This window comes from Orcinus orca, chromosome 19, assembly GCF_937001465.1.
Source record: "Orcinus orca chromosome 19, mOrcOrc1.1, whole genome shotgun sequence".
NCBI classification, from domain to species: Eukaryota; Metazoa; Chordata; class Mammalia; order Artiodactyla; family Delphinidae; genus Orcinus; species Orcinus orca.
The window spans coordinates 8,363,042-8,384,496 of record NC_064577.1 but is presented as its reverse complement, the minus strand read 5'-3'; the positions used below and the strand labels follow the sequence as shown (position 1 = coordinate 8,384,496).

Here is a 21,455-nt window from a genome sequence, read left to right as displayed (position 1 = left end):
GTCTCTAAATTCCTTTCACTTTTCCCTGTCTTTGCCACTGCCACCTTTGTCCAGCTTCTTAACTCAGATGACAGCAGTAGCTTTCTCATTGGTGTCTCTGCTTCCACTTGGTCCATCCTTATTCCATACCAGACATAAATCCTTAACATAGATTATAATTATCCTGGTGTGATACTTTCACTTTCAGAAGTGTCCCGAATTAATTGATAAAATTATATGGTTACCCTAATTATAAGGTCCTATATAATCTGGCCTCTATCTTCCTCTCCAGTCTCATTTTAAACCATGCATGCTTACATTGCTATCTGCATTTTAGACACAGTTGTTAGAAACAGCTGTTTCTCAGTATGCCCCATGAAGTCTCCTGCCTCAGGGTCTTTGTACTTGCTCTTCTCTTTACCTAGGACCCTAGAATACCATGTTCCCTTCCCCCTGTTCTTTGTTAATTTTTATTTCAGTCCTCAGGGAAGCCTTCTCTGACCTTCCTAAGGCAGTCCCACTTATTATGTAGGTTTCCTAGCACCTCGTATCTATCTTTTATAGCATTCATCACAGTGACAATTTTACATATATTCGAATGATTCTTAAATTAATACCTACCCTCTACCAGACTGTCAGCTTCATGAAGGGAGAGATTATGTCTGTATTTGCTTTTACTACAATATCTCCAGCATTTTGCACAATGCCTGGCATGTAGCTGACATGTAATACCTGTTGAATGAGTAAAGGAATGAACGCCAGCAATCACAACCTCTTAAAAATTCTAACCTATTCCATATAACTCAGTTGAGCAAAGTAGTGCCCAAAGAGAGTGAAACACTTTTATACTTCTTTAGCAGTGTGGAGTAGCCAAGTACCCCAACTTTCTTTAAATTCTGTTATTTACGGTAGAGGTTGCCACCTGTCGGCCTGTGAATTATATAGGGCTTGCAGTTATTTATTGTCCACATATATTTTAAGAATCATAGAAATTTCATATAAAAATATGGGTTGCTGGTTTCATTTGGAAATTTTAGAGATCTAGCAGAACTGGGCCAGCAAACCCACTTGACATTAATTACCTAGAACTGAGTAGTGACCATCCCCTTTGAAATGGTCACTTGTGTCATCTGGCATAGTGCTACCGGAAGTGTGGCCATTGGTCTGCCCGCTCGGCCACAAACCATTTATTACTGTCCACAGAGGCGAGGACCTTGTGCCACATGTTTAGTTCAGCAGACATGTCTTTGGTTATGACTCCCAGTGTGTTGATTTACGTTCTGGCACAAGTTCTGTATCTTGTCAGGGACTGGCATTTTGAGTAGTATGTTGTAAATATTTGAGTTTGCAATTCCTGAATTTCACAATTTTATTCAAAATGTCAGTGCAAAATAACATTCAGAAATTTTAGGTTAACAAAGCTGTAAATAGGTACTGCTCTTAGATGATACTGCTCATCGTTTATTTTATAAGGTATCTACGTTATTAAGTTTCTTTGATAGAAAAATTCTGAAATTTCACATTTCAGGTTTTAAGGCTTTGAACATAGACATCAGAATTGATTATATTCCTTTTGTGCGTCTAGCAATGAAGCTTAGTAATAGATTGGGCTACCGCTATAGAATAAAGAATGTGAACTTGTTTGAACGCTTTAGTGTGGTACTCAGATGTGAATTTCTTTCGATGTGTAAAAATGGACTATCGGGCTTCCCTGGTGGCGCAGTGGTTGAGAGTCCACCTGCCAATGCAGGGGACACGGGTTCGTGCCCCGGTCTGGGAAGATCCCACGTGCCGCGGAGCGGCTGGGCCCATGAGCCATGGCCGCTGAGCCTGCACGTCCGGAGCCTGTGCTCCGCAACGGGAGAGGCCACAACAGGCCCGCGTACCGAAAAAAAAAAAAAAAAAAAAAAGAGAAGTACTGACACATGCTACCCCATGGATGAACCTCACAAATATTATGCTAAGTGAAAGAATCCAGATGCAGAGGTCACATATTATATGATTCATTTGTATGAGATGTTCACAAAAGGCAAATCTGTGGAGACAGAAAGTACATTGGTGGTTGCCTAGAGCTGAGGGTGGAAATGAGGAATGACTTGCAGATGGGCACGAGGTTTCTTTTTGGGGGTGATAGAAGTGTTCTAAAATTGGATTGTGGTGATGGTTGCACAACTCTGGGAATATACAAAAAACTATTGTGTACTTACAGGTGAATTTATAGTATGTAAATTATTCCTCAGGAAACCTGCTAAAAATAGTCACATTTAAAAATTTGGTGCTTGTAGTATTTGTTATATTTAAGTATGTTAACCTGTTTTCATTATTAAACATTTTATACTGCTTCCTTTCCACTTTTAAGTATGATTTTCAAAGAATGCTACCATCAAATCATGTTATTTGATAATAGTAAAAATAACCAGTACTTGTAAAACAGTTACTATGTAGTAGGCATTATGCTAGTACTTTTCACAGATGATCTCACAGCAACTCTACATATAGGTATTATTATCCCCATTTTACAGCTGAGGAAATGGTCTCATAGAGGCTAAATAACTTGTCCAAAGTCACATAACTAAGTAAGGAGACAATTAGGCAGGAATTGGAACAGAGGTACTCTTGTCCTCTGTGCTTCATGTATGAAGATGCAGTATTTTTGGTGGAAATTTATGCTGTCTTTCACATACTGTGACTGTTAAACGCCCATATGTGTATGCCACTGCACTGAATGTGCTACGTATCTATTTATATGTGTGATCTCTTAAGAAACAGGTGGGTGTTTGGTCCTACCTGGTTGCATTAAAGCTTGTAGAGCGCAGTGAGTCTTACTAATCAGTTTTACTTCTTTTTCTCCACCCCTCAGTCTTAATTTTAAAGACCCTGAAGCAGTCAGAGCTCTGACTTGTACTCTCCTAAGAGAAGATTTTGGACTTTCTATTGATATTCCGCTGGAGAGACTAATTCCCACAGTTCCCTTGAGACTCAACTATATTCATTGGGTAGAAGATCTGATCGGTCATCAGGACTCTGACAAAAGTACTCTCCGAAGAGGAATTGACATAGGTACATGGTTTTCAATTATGTTTTGGCTAAATATAAGTTTTATAAATTTTGCAAGGTCTTTGCAAATTCTTTGAAAACTTCTGGGTATTTGTTGTGTGAAGGAAGCTGGCTACAGATATCACTGTTCTTATTTGGGATACCTAGGCTTTTCTGCTGTCACTTTCTCTTGAGAAGAGAAGGGATTGTCAGCACCAGATGGAGCAAGGGGGTAAGAGAAGTGCAGAATGAAAGTGAGGCCCTTGTTTTCTTAGCTTTTCAGATTACCACGTTGATGTCTGTGTCAGTTGGGCATTATTTTTACTCTGAATTATTTGGTGTTAGTACAGTAGTCCCTATATTGGGATTTTGTGGTGATGGTCACTTAATAAAAGATCATGTGGGACTGAATACTTTTAGGAATCTCTTAGGTGATTATTTATAGCGAGTATTTAATCCAAAATTAAAGGGAAGAAAAAAGACATTGAGTTAAAAGAAGATGTTCTCTTAATTGTAATCTTCTGCAATGGGGAGGACTGTCCTGTTTGATTCATTTGGGAATGTAAGTAGAGAAGCAGAAGGAAATGAAGCCATGGTATGTTTTGCGATTATAAATGCATTATATGTTTTGTCATAGCCAGTATTTTCATTTGATAGGGTTTGAAATTTGTTAATCTTTTGGCCTTTACTAATTCTTTATAGAAAGTGTGAAGAATTGAGTTAAAAACTGTGGACCCTATTTCTAAACATAGTTAATAGGAAACAGTTTCTAGATAGTAGTAAATGTTCAGCATTTGTGTGTGTTTTCAGTGCTCATCGTACATGAGCTTTTCAGCAGCATTTATTGACCCCCTCCTTTCTCCTTTATGCACTCTCCTCCATTTTCTTCCATGACACCAGACTCCTCTGGTTTTCTGTTTTCGTTTCTAGTCACTCTTCTCCCCTTTTCAGGCTTACTTTCTTGTATTAAATGTTGAGAATCCCTAAAGCTCAGTCTTTAACCCTTTTCTTATTCAGCACTCTACCTCTAGGCAATTTCATCCATGTCTATGACTTTATTTTCTGCTTCCATGCAGATAACCTACAAACTGTTTATTCCTCCAACTCAGATTACTTTTCTTGAACTCTAGTCCCAAATATATGAGAAACTTGGATATCTCAAAAACTTCTCAGACTTCGTGACATCCAAGACCAAACTCATATTCTTTCTTCCTAATCTTGTCGTCCTTGATATTGACTTCTCTCCATTCTCACTGACAATGTCTATCACCATTTCCTGTTTTTCTCTCTTAAATATTTCTTAAATTGTCTTATTTTTCTCCTTCTCAGCTGCCACCATCCCAGTCCAAGTCACCATCATTTCTCCCTGTCTACAGAATAGCTTCTCAACTATTCTGTTCTTGTCCACTCTGTTGCCCCTCCATTCCATTCTCCAGAAAGTATGTATAAACCATATCTGAGCACATCTTTACTACTTTAATGGCTTCCTATTGCTTCTGTGATAAACACCTGAAACCTTTATTAGGCCTATTAGAATTTTCATTGTCTGATTCCTGCCCTCTAGGTCTCTCTCTAGGTCTCTCTAAGCCTCATAGATTTCTCTTTTTTAATAAATTTATTTATTTTAATTATTTATTTTTGGCTGCATTGGGTCTTCATTGCTGCGCGCGGGCTTTCTCTAGTTGCGGCGAGCAGGGGCTACTCTTTGTTGTGGTGCATGGGCTTCTCATTGTGGTGGCTTCTCTTGTTGCAGAACATGGGCTCTGGGTGCGTGGGCTTTAGTAGTTGTGGCACGCAGTCTCAATAGTTGTGGCGCACGGGCTCTAGAGCTCAGGTTCAGTAGTTGTGGCTCACGGGCCTAGTTGCTCCGCAGCATGTGGGATCCTCCCAGACCAAGGCGCGAACCTGTGTCCCCTGCATTAGCAGGCAGACTCTCAACCACTGTGCCACCAGGGAAGTCCCCGCAGGTGGATTCTTAACCACTACGCCACCAGGGAAGTCCCTCTAAGCCTCATCTTATATTCTTCTCTTTTTTGTTTTTGGCACTTGTTCTAATAAGATGTCATGATTCCAGGCCTTTGTACATGTTGTTCCTTCTGCCTGGAACTTCCCACCTTCACCTCATTAATTCTTATTTGTACTGTAGTTGTCAACTCAAGCCTTATTTTCTCAAGAAAACCTTCTCTGACCTTCCAGCATAAGATAGGTTCCTTGAATATGAGCTTTAGAAAACCATGTTTTTTCCTTCATGGCATTTTTTTTAGTTTTAAACTACACATTCACTTGTCTGATTGATTAATGTCTTTCTCTGCCACTAGATTACAACGTGCAGAGCCTATTACTTTTTTGCTTACTATAATATCCAAAAGCCTAGCAAAGTTTCTGGCACACAGTAGGTGTTCAGTAAATGATTTGTTGAATGTCGATGTATAAATACATCATTCTTTCAACATTCAAAATTCTGAACATCCAATATGAACTAAGCACTATGTAAAAATAATGGGGTTTAACAAAAGTTTTTTTTCTTTTATGTTCATGGCAGAAGATTGGCTGATGGGTTATAAAAAGCTTTAAAAGCTTGAGAGCCTATTTAGTACTAATTTATTTTAAATATGCCCCAAACCCTCTAAAATAACACTTGGGGGTATAGGAGGTTAATGGATTTTAGCTCTTCACAAGGGGCACTCTTGCTGAAATCACATTCATTCTAATTAGGGTTTTATATAAATTCTTCCCCCAGACTCCATTAGTTTGCTCTAATTCTATGGTTATACACTTTTCATTTTTATTTATCATTACAAGGATTATTACCCATTTAAAAATGTCATTCATGGGCTTCCCTGGTGGCACAGTGGTTAAGAATCCGCCTGCCAATGCAGGGGACACGGGTTCGAGCCGTGGTCCAGGAAGATCCCACATGCCGTGGAGCAACTAAGCCTGTGCACCATAACTACCGACCCTGCGCTCTAGAGCCCGTGAGCCACAACTACTGATCCCACGTGCTGCAACTACTGAAGCCCACGTGCTGCAACTACTGAAGCCCATGTGCTGCAACTACTGAAGCCCACATGCCTAGAGCCCGTGCTCCGCAACAAGAGAAGCCACCACAATGAGAAGCCTGCACACTGCAATGAAGAGTAGCCCCTGCTCGCCGCAACTAGAGATGGCCCGCGTGCGGTAACAAAGACCCAACACAGCCAAAAATAAATAAATAAATATTTTAAAAAATGTCATTCACCTTTCAGAGGGGATCAGGATGTTAGAATGCAAGTCTTCTGGTCTTAAGAATTGAGAAACCTGATTTTTTTTGGCGAAGGACAGGTCTTTTACCTGCGTTTATTACCCTCTTGGCACCTGATATTAGGGCAGCTGAGGGAAGGTGTCCTTTTTTCTTTTTCCTTTTAAATGAAATTGAAGTACGAAGAGAGAGGTAGTTGTATGAGAATCAAGGGCCTGGGACCTGGTTTGGATTTTTTTTTCTACAGAGCTGGAAGTGCTACTTAAATTTCCTTAATTTCCTTATTCTGAGTGGCTAGCAGGGGCTAAATAATTGTGAACTCTGAGAGGAGCTTGAGTACCCTTTACCACTCCTTCCTGCACCACCTCCCACATCCCCAAGGAGATGTTTGCCCAGTAGCATCAGGGCCAGGATGCTGTTAGGTGAACATGATAGGGAGTGTAGCAATCACTGTGACTGTCAGAGCTTAAATGTTCTGGCTATCACTTGTTGTCATGTCTTTTACTAGGCTGTTCTGAGTACTTAATGAGGAAGCAGTAAGATGAGACTGGCTTTCCTCTGGGTTAGGAGTATCTCTGGCCTCCAGCTCTTCCTGCCAAATCCTTAGAAGGCTAGACTGGCACCATGATGTGGTCAGTGGAAAGTGGGCGTGGAATGGCTAGTATGGGCTGACTACTGTGGGCCTCCGAGAACACCAGCTTTTCTTCTCTTGAGTATGCTCTTTAGGATCTTATTGGCCAAGATCAGTTAAAGGTTGTAAAAGCAATTATTTGTGGTTAGTATATACTCAAACATATACTTGTCCAGTCTATGGTTAGAGGTTCTACATGCAAGTTTAGAACCAAACCCTAGTTGTCAGAGAGATTTTTGCCTGGACCATTTGCCTTTGAATGTCTCCCTTGAAACTATGGTGGGGCAAGCCAATGACTGATGTTTTGGATCTGGATCAAATGTTTTTCCATGTCTCCACATCTAAGAAATGAATCCTCTCTTTAGTTTTTAGGGTTTTTTTGTTTTGTTTAACTTCTGGTTTCCTTCAGGTAACAACTTACAGATAGATATGAGGGGAATTGGGTGGTTTAATATTATAAAAATTTTATACCCTATGTATTTTTTTCTGCTTTTGTAGAATGGGATGTATACATTGATCTATTTTAAGATATTACTGTGGTGTTTTAACAAATAACACTGATTTCTTTCAAGAAAATCAAGTTTGGGAGAGATTTAAAATGAAGACTTTTTATAAAGTAAATTAAATTGCTTTGACAATTTTCAGTTAGTCAGTCATGTATTTCTTGATCACCAGCCAATTATGCAAACTTCATTTTACATACAGCATACAAAGAAGACAGCAAGGTTTCTACCCTCTAGGAAATTTGAATCTAATTATGAGTTAAGACTAACATACATGAAGCCAGTAGCCACAGTATGTGTGTAATCAGTACCAGCTTGTGGTTTAAGCTGTTAAGGCTACAAGAAATTCTAAGAAGTGAAGAATGGTGTTTTTGCTTGTTGGGCTCACCTTCCTCTCAGGTGTGTGCAATGTGTTTTGAATTCCTACCGTACTAGGTACTGGGGCATCCTGCATCTATCCTTTACTTGGAACAACCTTAAATGGCTGGTATTTCCTTGCAACAGAAGTAGATGACATGTGCTTCAACTATGCAAAGAAGAATGTGGAACAGAATAACTTATCGGATCTTATAAAAGGTTAGCTCTGTAGAATAAATACTCCTTTCAAGCTTTGTTTATTAACCTGTCTTTCTAATTTAACACATCTCATTGTCTTCTGCTTTAATATACAAACTTTGGTAATTTAAAACAATCTGGTACATTGTAATTTGGTTTGCTCCTTTGTTACCAGAATTAACTCAGAAGAAAACAGAGTAAATACAGTCGATCCTCATAATTTGTGAATTCTGTGTTTGTGAATTTGCCTACTTGCTAAAGTGTGCCTACTAGGGGCTATTTTTAGCCTCCACATCAATATTCATGGTACTTTTGTGATCATTCACAGACATGTGCAAAGCAGCAAAAAATTTGAGTCACCCAGCATGCGTGTTCCCAGCTGAAGTTGGACAAGGCAATGCCCTGCTGTCTTGTTTCAGCTCTCATACTGTAAACAAGTGTCCTTTTCATGGTCTGTTTAGTACCACTTTTTCTTTTTTTTTTTTTTGCAGTTTTGTGCTTTTATTGGTGATGTTGCTGTTTATAATGTCCCCTAAAACAGTGCTTAAGTACTGCCTAGCGTTCCTAAGTACCAGAAGGCCATGATGTGCCTTACAGAGAAAATACATGTGCCAGATAAGTTTCGTTCAGACATGTTATAGTACTGTCAGCCATGAGTTCAATGTTGATGAATGAGTAAGGATATGTATTGATCGGTTGATGAAAATGTTGGGACCAGAGGCTCAAACTTACCTAATCATGTATTTCTCTTAGGAGCTAGTGGTTCAGTATTCACTAATTCAGTGTTCGTGGTGACTATAGAACACAGCTACCACTAAAGATGAGAATCAATTGTGTATAAAGTAACCTAGTCACCAAGAGTTTTAAAAGGAAGAAAATCCTGCTTTTGATTAAACTATGCTGTCTTTTTTATTTTAGTACATGGAACTGTGCTACAAATAGTCAAATTTCCTTAATGCTTAGTTAACTTTTACGTCTGTGCTTATTGTATATATATAAAGGGCTGGGTTTTTTGTTTTTGTTTTAGTTTTTTGTCATTAAAGAGACTTTATATCTCTCTTTGGAAGAAATAGGCTTTTCTTACTAGTGTTAAACATATCGCAAGGGGAGATATTAATATATTATTAATGAGTTTTTTAGTTATCCATTCCTGTGTTACAAATTACTCCAAAATCTGGAGGCATTACTCCAAAATCTGGCGGAGACATGGTTATTAAACAATAAACATTTATTAATAATCTTGTGGTTCCTGTGGGTCAGGAGTTTGGGTGTGGCCTAGCTGGGTGGTTCTGGTTCAGAGTCTTTCATGAGGCTGCCCTCTGAAAGCCTGGGGGTAGAGATGTGCTTTCCAGATGGCTCACTTACATTGCTTTTGGCAGCAAGCTTTAGTTCATTGCCATGTGGATCTCCCCTCAGGGCTACTTGAGCATCATTACAGCGTGTCAGCTGGCCTCTCCTAGAGCAAGTAGTTTAAGAGATAAGGCAAGGAGGAAGCCGGATTGCTTTTTATGACCTAGCGTCAGAAGTGATACCCTATCACGCTCATCACATTCTCCTCAGTAAAAGCGAGTCATAGAGTGAAGCTACACTCAAGGAGCGGGAAATCGAACTCTACTTCTTGAAGGAACTAGTAGCAAAGAATTTGTGGACATATTTGAAAACTACCACAGTCGTAATCGTAGTTAACAGTCTCTGTTTTTTCTCCTAGTGGTAAAAGTACCACAGAAGACACTCCTGATGGATGCTCTTAAAGAAGAATCTGAGATAATCTATGACTTTTGCATGTGCAACCCTCCCTTTTTTGCCAATCAGTTGGAAGCCAAGGTAAGATATCTTCTGCTTTAAAGTAGTGGAATATTTAGTTAAGTTTTCCTTGTTGCAAGATAAGAGCAACTTTTATTTTGGAAGGTGTATCAGTTAGGATGCTTCTGGTATCAAACACCTGAAAACCCAATTCAGATTGACTTAACAAGAAAGTTTATTGGTTTACATATCTGAGAAATCCAGCAATAGCATGGACTTCAGGAACAGTTTGATCGAGGAGTTCATAATAATATCAAGGCTGAGACTCTGTTTTTTCCGGTTCCCCTTGGCTCTTATTGGGCCCTTGGTTGTTTTTGTTCTCAGGCTGGTTTACTTGTGGCAGAGTAATATTTGGGGAGTGGGAGAGGGTGAGAAGAGAGCTCTTTTCTTCCCCAAACCATTTAACATTTGGATTTCTTCTGATTGGACCAACTTAGGTTACAGTCTACTCTACTGCATTGGGCTTATTGGCTTAAGGAGAGGGTCACTGTTTTTACTGCCAGCTGTCATTTGATAGCAAACAAATGTCTTATTTAGTCTTTCCAACTTGAAATGAATATATTCATTTCATGAAATAAAATATATTTGCTTATGAATATGGAAAGAGATGCATTGGCTAAGAAAACTAACCTATTAAAAATCAATCAAATATTATTGATTTAACCTAAGTTTTCCTTCATCTAGAGAAGAATTAATAGAAAGTGAATAATATTAATCAGAAGGAAACGAGGGGGTGTGTATGCTTAAAACTTTGAGAGAATAAATTGTTTTTAGAATCACTCAGATACTCTTAAGTACCATTTACATACCTCATAACAAAATAAATTCCAGATGGATTAAATTTGGTTGCGGGCAGGGAGGGGAAGTGGACAGAAATTTATTAGCAATACCAACATTCTAGATTGGAACATGAAGTGAAGCAGGATTTAAGAAATCTAAATTTTAGCCTTCAGTGCAGATAAATTTGAGAACTATTGATAAAATAGCCACATCCTGGTGTACATTTCTTTTAAAAAATGTTGAGATACATGGGCTTCCCTGGTGGCACAGTGGTTGAGAGTCCGCCTGCCGATGCAGGGGACGCGGGTTCGTGCCCCGGTCCGGGAGGATCCCACATGCCGCGGAGCAGCTGGGCCCGTGAGCCATGGCCGCTGAGCCTGCGCGTCCGGAGCCTGTGCTCCGCAGCAGGAGGGGCCACAGCAGTGAGAGGCCCGCGTACCGCAAAAAAAAAAAATGTTGAGATACAACATATATACATAAAAGTACACATGCCATGAGTGTAAACTGGATTTTCCAGAGTGAATATTCTTATAGAACCAGCATCCAGATGAAGAAATAGACTATAACTAGCACCAGAAATAAATATCTTTTTATAGCAACTTCACTGAAATACAATTTACGTGCCATCAATTCACCCACTTAAAGGGTAGAATTTAATTATTTTTATTATATCCACAGAGTTGTGCAGCCATCACCACAATCAATTTTAGAGCATTTTCATCACCCACCCCGCGAAAAAAACAAAAGCAAAAACCCACACCCATTAGCAATTACTCTCGATTTCCTTGCAGCCCCCTTAGTCCTAGGCAACCATCAGTCTACTTTCTGCTTCTGTGGAGTTGCCTGTTTCGGATATTTCATAAAAATGGAATCATGTAATATGTGGCCTTTTGTGACTGACTTCTTTCACTAAGCAGAATATGTTTTCAAGCTTCATCCATATTGTAGCATGTATCAGTACTTCATTTCTTTTTATTGCCGAATAATACTCCATTATATGGAAATATCACATTTTACTGATACATTCATCTGTTGATGGACATTTGGGTTTTATTCACTTTTTGGCTATTTTGAACAATGCTGCTGTGAGCATTCATGTACAAGTGTTGTGTGAACATGTTTTCATTTCTCTGAGGTGTATACCTAGGAGTGGAATCACTGGGTCATATGGTAACTCTATGTTTAATTGTTTGAGGAAGTGCCAGAATGTTATCCAAAATGGCTGCACCATTTTTTATTCCACTATGAGTAGTGTATGAGAGTTCCAATTTCTCCACATCTTTGTCAACACTTGTTTTTATCTGTCTTCTTGATTATAGCCATCCTAGAGAGTATGAAGTAGCATCTCATCATGGTTTTAATGTGCACGTCCCTAATGGCTAATGATGTGGAATATCTTTTTGTGTGCTTATTGGCCATTTGTGTATCTTCTTTGGAGAAATGCCTATTCAGATCCTTTGCCCATTTAAATTGGGTTATTTTTCTTTTTATTATTGTTGTAAGAATTCTTTATGTATTCTATATGCAAGTCCCTCATTAGATATATTATTTGCGAATATTTTCTCCCATTCTGTGGGTTGTCTTTTCATTTTCTTGATGGTGTCCCTTGCAGCCTGGAAGTTTTTACTTTTGAGGAAGTCCAGTTTATCTATTTTCTCTTCTGTTGCTTATGCTTTTGGTGTCATATCTAAGAAACCATTGCCTAATGCAAGGTCATGAAGATTTACTCCTATATTTTCTTCTAAGAGTTTTATTGTTTTAGCTTTTTACATTTAAATCTTTGATCTATTTGGGTTATTTTTTTATATGGTGTGAGGTAGGAGTGGATTAAATATTTAAATTTTAAAAGTGGCACCATAGGGCTTCCCTGGTGGCACAGTGGTTGAGAGTCCGCCTGCCAATGCAGGGGACACAGGTTCGTGCCCCGGTCTGGGAAGATCCCACATGCCGTGGAGTGGCTAGGCCTGTGAGCCATGGCCGCTGAGCCTGTGTGTCCGGAGCCTGTGCTCCGCAATGGGAGAGGCCACAACAGTGAGAGGCCCGCGTACTGCAAAAAAAAAAAAAAGTGACACCATAAAATACTAGAAGAAAACAAAAAAATATTTATATAATCTTTGGTTGGACTATTTTCAGTGTATGATACCAAGAGAGAAAACATAAAGAAAAAGTGACAGAATTGGCTAGATAAAAAGGTAAAATGGGGCTTCCCTGGTGGCACAGTGGTTGAGAGTTCGCCTGCCAATGTGGGGGACACGGGTTCGTGCCCCAGTCCGGGAAGATCCCACATGCCGCGGAGCGGCTGGGCCCTTGAGCCATGGCCGCTGAGCCTGCGCTCCACAATGGGAGAGGCCACAGCAGTGAGAGGCCCGCGTACCGCAAAAAAAAAAAAAAAAAAAAGGTAAAATGTTAGTATGTTTAATCACAAAGATGGAAGGTAAAGACCCTGGGAGGGAGTATTTGCATGAATGCCATTGTTTCAAATGCCAAGATTATATGATTTTTAAATCCCAAATCTAGCATGATACCTGGAAACGGAAATTATGTCTAAGCATTCTTGTGTAAAACTAGGTTACAGTCAAAGAGCTGGCCTTAAGGTGTAAAGGTTTTTCACCAGGGTTTGTTGTTGTTGTTGTGTTGTTCAGGGAGTAAACTCTCGAAACCCTCGAAGACCCCCACCTAGCTCAGTAAATACAGGAGGGATCACAGAGATCATGGCAGAAGGAGGCGAATTAGAGTTTGTTAAAAGGATCATCCATGACAGTTTACAGCTTCAAAAAAGATTAAGGTAAGTTGGTAATAAGAGTATTATCGACTATGTAATTCAGGAAGAAACCATGTCAATGAGAGGAAACAAAATCACTGTGGTCTGAAGAATAAACAGATAAAACCTGAAAAGGTAGAAGGTCCTACGGTCTGCAAAGACCTTGTTTCTGAGGATGCTCTCATGCCTTTAATTGATTTGTGTTTCCTGTAATCATCTACAGTGCATGGATAGAAAGGAGGAAAATACCATATTATTGTGTTGCTCCCATTAGTATGGTCCTGTGATGGAACAAAACTGATTCAAATATGGCTTTTGATTAGAAAACAGATGGGTTCAGATCTGCCCCATGAACCAGAATAAATTTGTTGCCTAGTCCTTGAAGCAATTTATGTTCTTGGAATCAGTCTCTCAAACGATGACAGATGTGAGGACATTGAGCTGTCAAGAACTTAATGAAGGGAAAGTGAAGTCACTAACCAGCTCCAGAGGAGAGTTAAGGCTATTCCTTTTTAAAAGCTAATTATTTCGGACAACACACCTGTCATTAAGCAGCATAAGGTACTCAGAAAGAGCTATTTGTCTCGCTTGACTTCTCACCCTGCCGAGTGTCGGTAAAATGATGGATAATGTGGTAGTTCAGACTAAAAGGGCTTTCAACCCTAGGATTTAGCTTTGTGACATAGAGAAGAATTTTTAAAAATTGTGGTAAAATATGCATAACATAAAATTTACCATCTTAACCATTTTTAAAGTGTACAGTTCAGTAGCATTAAGTACATTCATATTGTTGTGCAGCTAACCTCCAGAACTCTTTCTTCTTGTAAAACTAAAACTCTGTACCCATTAAACAACTAGTCCCCATTCCCTCTCTTCCCATAACCCCTGGCAACCACCATTCTTCTTTCCATCTCTGTGAATTTGACTATTTGAGGTACCTTATGTAAGTGGAACCATATTTGTCCCTTTATGACTGGCTTCTTTCCCTTAGCGTCAAGTCCTCAGTATTCATCCACGTTATAGCATGTTTCAGAATTTCCTTCCTTTCTAGGGCTGAATAATATTAATATTACATTGTATGTATGTACTACATTTTGTTTATCCGTTTATCTGTTGGTGGACACTTGGGTTACTTCCACGTTTTGGCTATTGTGGATAACGTGGCTAGGAACATGGATGTACAAATATTTCTTAAGACCCTGCTTCGAATTATTCTGGGTGAATACCCAGAACTGGAATTGCTAAGTAGGGAAGCCTTTTTTTTTCCCCCCTTTTGGATTTATACGTGTTTAAAGCCGCTTATTTTAGTAGGCCAGTTCCAAAATCAGCAAATATCCTGATTTGTTAAATGTGAGTTTATTTAAATATGGAAAGCAACTGGATTCTTGGATGATCTGCCTCAGAAAATTTACACAATATTAAAGCCAACGGTTAATAAATTTTTGCCTTAAATTGATTTCTTCAACGAAAAATGGTGCAGATGAACCTGTTTGCAAGGCAGAAATAGAGACACAGACATAGAGAACAAATGTATGGACACCAAGGGGGGAAGAGAGGGGTGGAGTGAATTAGGAGATTAGGATCGACACATATACACTAATATGTATAAAATAGATAACTAATGAGAACCTGCTATATAGCACAGGGAACTTTACTTAATGCTCTGAGGTGACCTAAATGGGAAGGAAATCCAAAAAAGAGGGGACATATGTATACATATAGCTGATTCACTCCACTGTACAGCGGAAACTAACACAACATTGTAAAGCAACTATACCCCAATTAAAAAAAAAAAACACATTAGGGTGTGAGGAAGAAAGAGCCTTAAGTTATACTGAGCATTGAGAAGAGTCTGAGTAAGTAAAGTAAACTTAAAGCAACAGAGCACTGAGACTCATGACAGTAGGTAACCAGGGCCATGTGGCCATTTCAGTATCCGTCAGCTTTTGAGGGAACTGGAGTCATTCAACAAAATGGGGAAGGTTGTTTTCAGGAACCTATTAATCAGTAAGTTTCTATTATTGCCAAAGTTCCATTTGAACTACAAAAAATATGTTTTAAATGAACACCATTCTAAGAGAGAAGAAATTGGTCAATACGTTCCAAGTACGCCTGTACCTGGCTCTATGGCAGCCCACAAATTGAATGAAAGGTGAACGTTTGCTGGGAAGGGTAAATTGCTAGAGCCCATCATGTCTCTGAAGAGTCAACCATTTCAAGGTTGGTGTCACGTATAGGAAAAGTTACCCAGTTACAATTCATACAAAGAAAGGGTTCAGCAGTCTTGTCTGCTCTGTTAGGACTCAGGCAGGTTGAGAGGGAAGATAAAAGGAAGAAAGGAAGAATGAAGTGATTTTCATTGAAGAGAAAATAGAGCAATGTTTTTTGAAAGAGTTTTGCTCACAAATATTGTTTACAATTTCATGTCATACTTTGGTGACTTTCATTTGTATATGTTACCAGTTCATGTCCTGCATATTTTTGTAGTTGACATAATGTTTATACCACTATGCAACTCTCAAATTTTAAAATGCTGTGGAAACTGCATATTTTGAAGCTATGAAAAATAAGGGATTGAAAACAAGTATTTAAACCCCACCATCTGCTTCTTATCCCCCTTCTTGTTCCTGAAGAAATGCAGAAATTAAGCCAAATTTGTAACATTATGGAGTGAAATAAGTTAAATTTGCTGGACTGATCTTAGTGATGGCACTCCAGATGCCTCACCTCCCCGTTATGATTCATGCCTTGCCTAAGTCACGCTCAGCAGCAAGTGCAGTTTTGTATCTTAAGGAATTTTGCAGCTGGGAGGCCCTTGAGAGAGAAAGTTATCCAACCTCTTAGTTGTACAGATTAGAAATTTGGGACCCAGATCTCCTAATTCTGGTCCAGTGCTCTTTCCACCACTCTGTGTAGCCTCTGTAGCCCAGACTGCAGTTAGACTTCTAAGTACACAGGCTTTTCTTTTCTACTCCTTTTCTTTTCTTTTTTCTTTTCTTTATTGTTGAGGTATAATTGACATATGACATTATTAGATGGCCTTTCTACTGTTGATGAAGATTTACAAGTGCTTGTCCTAATAGCATTTTCTTTTTTTAGAGACTCACTCACCTAACCTTCTAAATACATTAGCAGACTTTATCAAACCCCTTATGGCCTGGATTTTACACTTGTCATTGGTTATTAGGTCTATAGCTGATGCCCTTTATGGCAGTGATTCTGTGATTTTTCCAGGAACCAGATTTACCAAGTTCCAACTTAATACTGGTTTTACTCCCTGTTTTTGCTTTTTCCTTTCCATTCCTTACCCCCTGCCAGATGGTGGAGACTTCTTGGTTCTGGGTAAAATCCACATATCTGGTGATGGATAATAAATTAAACAATCTAGGCCTTTTGAAATGTGATTCTTTGACGTTTTTTTTTTTTGATGTGGACCATTTTTAAAGTCTTTATTGAATTTATTTCAATATCGCTTCTGTTTTATGTTTTGGTTTTCTGGCCAGGAGGCATGTGGGATCTTAGCTCCCCGACCAGGGGATCGAACCCACACCCGCTGCATTGGAAGGTGAAGTCTTAACCGATGGACTGCCAGGGAAGTCCCTCTTTGACTTATCTTTTAAATTTTTTCTCACTGGTAAAGTGAGATAATAATAGCTACCTCATACCTCATAGGGTAGTCATAGAATTGAATGAATATATATTTGATGTAATTAAAAATAATAATGAATAGTAAATAGGATCTTTTAAACTCTTGACCATTTTAGGAATCCAGTAGATTTAAATGCTATGGTCTACTGTGTTGAAAGGAAATGTTAAGAGTACTCTGTTATTTTACTTTAATGCAAAGTCCCCCTCCTTTTCTGTTTTTTTCTTAAAACTAGGTGCTAGCATAGTTATGGGGTGCTGTAAGTGATGGTTGCAAGGAACAATTGTAGGGCTTCCCTGGTGGCACAGTGCTTAAGAATCTGCCTGCTAATGTAGGGGACACTGGTTCGAGCCCTGGTCTAGGAAGATCTCACATGCCGCGGAGTAACTAAGCCCGTGCACCACAACCACCGAGCCTGCGCTCTAGAGCCTGCGAGCCACAAATACTGAAGCCTGTATGCCTAGAGCCTGTGCTCTGCAAGCCTGGGCACACCAATGAAGAGTAACCCCCGCTCACTGCAACTAGAGAAAGCCCGCGTGCGGCAACAAAGACCCAACATAGCCAAAAATAAAATTAAAAAAAAACAAAAAGGAACAATTGTAAATTTTATAACTGAGCTTTTAGTTAACTTTCCAGCTGAAAGACTGTCCAGTTCTACAACAAACTTTGACTTACCTTTATAAAAGGGTAAGCCACTTCATTTTCCTTGTCTGTAAGGTTGGGATAATACCTTTTATGGTATTAAATGTTAAAAGAACATAGGAGCCATCTCCCACATTGTTAAAAGAACAATATGGGTCAATATAAGCTCAGAATGAATAATGACAATAATGGATTATAACCCACTGAATAAAGTAAGCAAATAAAATACAAAGGGGATAGAGGAAAAGCTCCTCTAGAATGCCAGCTAATAAATGTAGAAGGAATAATAAAATTAGAAAAATGACTATTTTGCAATCATTATAGTAATAATTGATTCATGGAGGAATCAACAATGGAAAGTTGAGAGGAACAGGATATTTTCATAGTTTCAAAGTATTTCCCCAGTTACAAAGTATTTCAGTTACAAAGGGATATATGGTAACTTTATAGTGGAGAGACTGAGGGATACCACCTTGACCAGGTGATCACCTCCTGATGGGGGTCAGGGGTCACCTAGAAGGACACGTAGCACCTCTGTGCTCTTCATGCCCAAAATGTTTTACCTGAATCTATGAGGAAATTTCAGAGAAACCAACTTGAGGGGTTTTGTAAGACAATTTTTCAAAAATATTAAGGTCGTGAAAGTAAAAAACAACCACAGAACTCTTCCAAATTGAAAGAGACTAAAGAGACTTGACACGTAAATGAAATGCATGATCCTAGATTGGATCTTGCATCAGGGGAGAAAATTGACATGAAGGACGTTATTGGGATAATTGGTGAAATTTGAGTATGGACTGTATTCCAGATAATAGTATCATATGAGTGTTCAATTTTCTCAATTTGATCATTGTTCTATGGTTATAAAAGAGAATGTCCTTGTTTTTATTTTTTATTTTTTTGTCCTTGTTTTTAAAATGTACATGTCAAAATATTTAACATTAGGGGCATGATGATGTCTGTAGCTAACTCTCAAATGGTTTAGAAAAAAACAGAGCAAGCAAATGGGGCAAAGTACAGGGTATCTGGGTGAAGAGTGTACTGGAATCATTTGTACTAACCTTGCAATTTCTATACGTTTGAAATAATTTCAAAATAATTTTTCTTGAAACCTGCTGTCTCTAAGGAATTACTAAATGCTGTAATGAGTGGAGTGCTACTTTCATCATTAAAATAGTATAATGGGTTCAAAATCTCTTGGGTAACTGATCTTCCTTTTCATTTTTTTTTCCTACATGCGTTTTGATTAGTTGTCACAAGATGCCTGTTGAGAGTAGCTAGGATCTAATGGGTAGGTTTTTTTTTTTTTCTGGCTGCGTCAGGTCTTAGTTGCCTGCGGCACACAGGATCTTCGTTGAGGCCTGCGGGATCTTTCGTTGTGGTGCGTGGGCTTTTATCTAGTTGTGGCGCGCGGGCTCCAGGGCGTGTGGGCTCTGTAGTTTGCGGCACGTGGGCTCTAGTTGAGGCGTGCGAGCTCAGTAGTTGTGGCGCACGGGCTTAGTTGCCCCGTGGCATGTGGGATCTTAGTTCCCTGACCAGGGATTGAACCTGTGTCCCCTGCATTGGAAGGCAGATTCTTTACCACTGGACCACGAGGGAAGTCCCTCAGTAGGCATTTTTTTTTTAAAGTGAAGCTAAAACAGTTTTTAATACACGCAATTACTTCTGCTTTTTCTATAAGAAATATAACTTGCAGAAAACAGTTGATATATTGATGAGATTCAATCTTAAAAGATAGGGAATTCCCTGGTGGTCCAGTGGTTAGGACTCTGCGCTTTCACCATCAAGGGCGTGGGTTCAATCCCTGGTTGGGGAACTACGATCCTGCAAGCCGTGTGGCCAAAAAAAAAAAAAAGAAAAAAAAACAGAAAAGATTCACGATATACTATTTAGCTTACAGTAAGAGTTAAAAGAAATGAACTCTGCCAAGCCCATGTTAAGTACCAATGACATATTACAAGCCTGAGTTATTTAAATATTTGCTTCCCTTCATTTCCTGAGGAAATTTGTAGCATCTTTCTTTTGTCTCTGTTCTGGGCCTTTTCTTGGCTTCTGGTGACTCTGATCTAATCTGTTCAGGACATGGATGCAACTGCAGATTATCATACTAAGTGAAGAAGTCAGAGAGAGAAAGACAAATACCATATGGTATCACTTATATGTGGAATCTAAAATATGGCACAAATGAACCTATCTACGAAACAGAAACAGACTCACTGACATAGAGAACAGACTTTTGGTTGCCAAGGGGGAGAGGGGATGATGGAGGGATGAAGTGGGAGTTTGAAGTTAGTAGGTGAAAACTATTACATATAGAATGGATAAACAACAAGGTCCTACTGTATAGTACAGGGAACTATATTCAGTATCCTGAGATAAACCATAATGGAAAAGAATATAAAAAAGAATGTATGTGTATAACTGAGTCACTTTGCTGTACAGCAGAAATTAACACATTGTAAGTCAACTATATTTCAATGAAAAAAATTTTTTAAAAATCTGTTCAGGAATGCTAATTTTAAAAGAAAGGTGTTAATTAACCTATTTTATACTGTTACTTTGTGAGCACTAATTGCTCTTAATTTCTTAACCTTCATCTTGTTCCTAACATACCAAAGGCTTTTAATTCCTGGTTAATGATTTCTCCACTGCCTTCTTAAAGGGAGCATATTCTTTTTCTTCCAAACCTTGTAAAGCCGCCAAATGAAATAGATTATGCTCTGAGTAAATTTACCCAGGTTTGTTTAAAGTAATTTAGGTAGGACAATTATTTATTTCAAATCAGAAAAAGGATTGATTAAACAAAAATAAGGATTGTCATCCGTTGTTGAACCCACAAACAATAAAAACAAATAAAATATTGGTTAATGCACACTACTTCTAAAGCAGTATAATAGTATTTGTCATACTTTTATAATTAATAAGATTTTCATCTGTATTATTTAATGTATTAGGTTGAACCATATAAAATTGCCAGTCCAACTTATAAAAACGGAAAATTTTTGTAGTTTTAACTTAGCATGTGATTTTAGAGGCTCTTAAATTCACTTACAGTTTTTGTCACTTTAAAATTCACCTTCAGGGGCTTCCCTGGTGGCGCAGTGGTTGAGAGTCCGCCTGCCGATGCAGGGGACATGGGTTCGTGCCCCGGTCCGGGAGGATCCCACATGCTGCGGAGCGGCTGGGCCTGTGAGCCATGGCCGCTAAGCCTGCATGTCCGGAGCCTGTGCTCCGCAAAGGGAGGGGCCGTGGCAGTGAGGGGCCCGCGTACTGCAAAAAAAAAAAAAAAAAAATTCACCTTCATAGTAGCTATTTTGCATACAGACAAATACATATTGAATGTATAGCCCCTTAATCTGAAATTTCTCTTTAAAACTAATATGCAGTTAGATGAATTTCAAATGACAGGAGTAATTATGATGCTTGGTGAGAAAAGCAGGATACAGATTATGTATTGCTAGTATAACTAAGCTATGTTATAAAGCAAGAAATATGCAAAACATTACTGTATTGTTAACTATTCTTTATGTATATTTGAAGATATAAGGTATATCATTATTTAGAAATTTATATATTTAAATCAGTTCTGTTGAGGTATATAACTTGCATACAGTTACATTCTCCAATTTAAGTGTATGATTTGATGCATTTTGACAAATGTGTACATTACCACCACCACAATCAAGATATAGAACATTTCCATCACTGTAAAAAAGTTCCCTTGGTGGCGCAGTGGTTGAGGGTCCGCCTGCCAATGCTAGCGGACGCGGGTTCGTGTCCCGGTCTGGGGGGATCCCGCATGCTGCAGAGCGGCTGGGCCCACGCATCCGGAGCCTGTGCCCCACAACGGGAGAGGCCGCGACGGTGGGAGGCTCGTGTAC

The 21,455-nt window shown here is 39.0% G+C and overlaps 1 protein-coding gene across 8 annotated transcripts in view; it reads left to right on the top strand.

The window, feature by feature from the left end:
* The window catches only part of METTL16 (methyltransferase 16, N6-methyladenosine), a 62,146-nt gene that overhangs the window by 15,472 nt on the left and 25,219 nt on the right, over positions 1–21,455 (top strand). For 6 of the 8 annotated variants that reach the window (XM_004267044.4, XM_033423236.2, XM_033423234.2 and 3 more), the window contains 4 exons: positions 2,840–3,039; positions 7,823–7,963; positions 9,651–9,766; positions 13,168–13,310. In XM_004267044.4, the coding sequence (XP_004267092.1) occupies positions 2,840–3,039; positions 7,823–7,963; positions 9,651–9,766; positions 13,168–13,310 (600 nt within the window). Of the gene's footprint in view, positions 1–2,839; positions 3,040–3,484; positions 3,611–7,822; positions 7,964–9,650; positions 9,767–13,167; positions 13,311–21,455 lie in introns of all 8 variants that reach the window. The other 2 variants (XM_049701459.1, XM_049701458.1) reach the window with 2 other exon arrangements.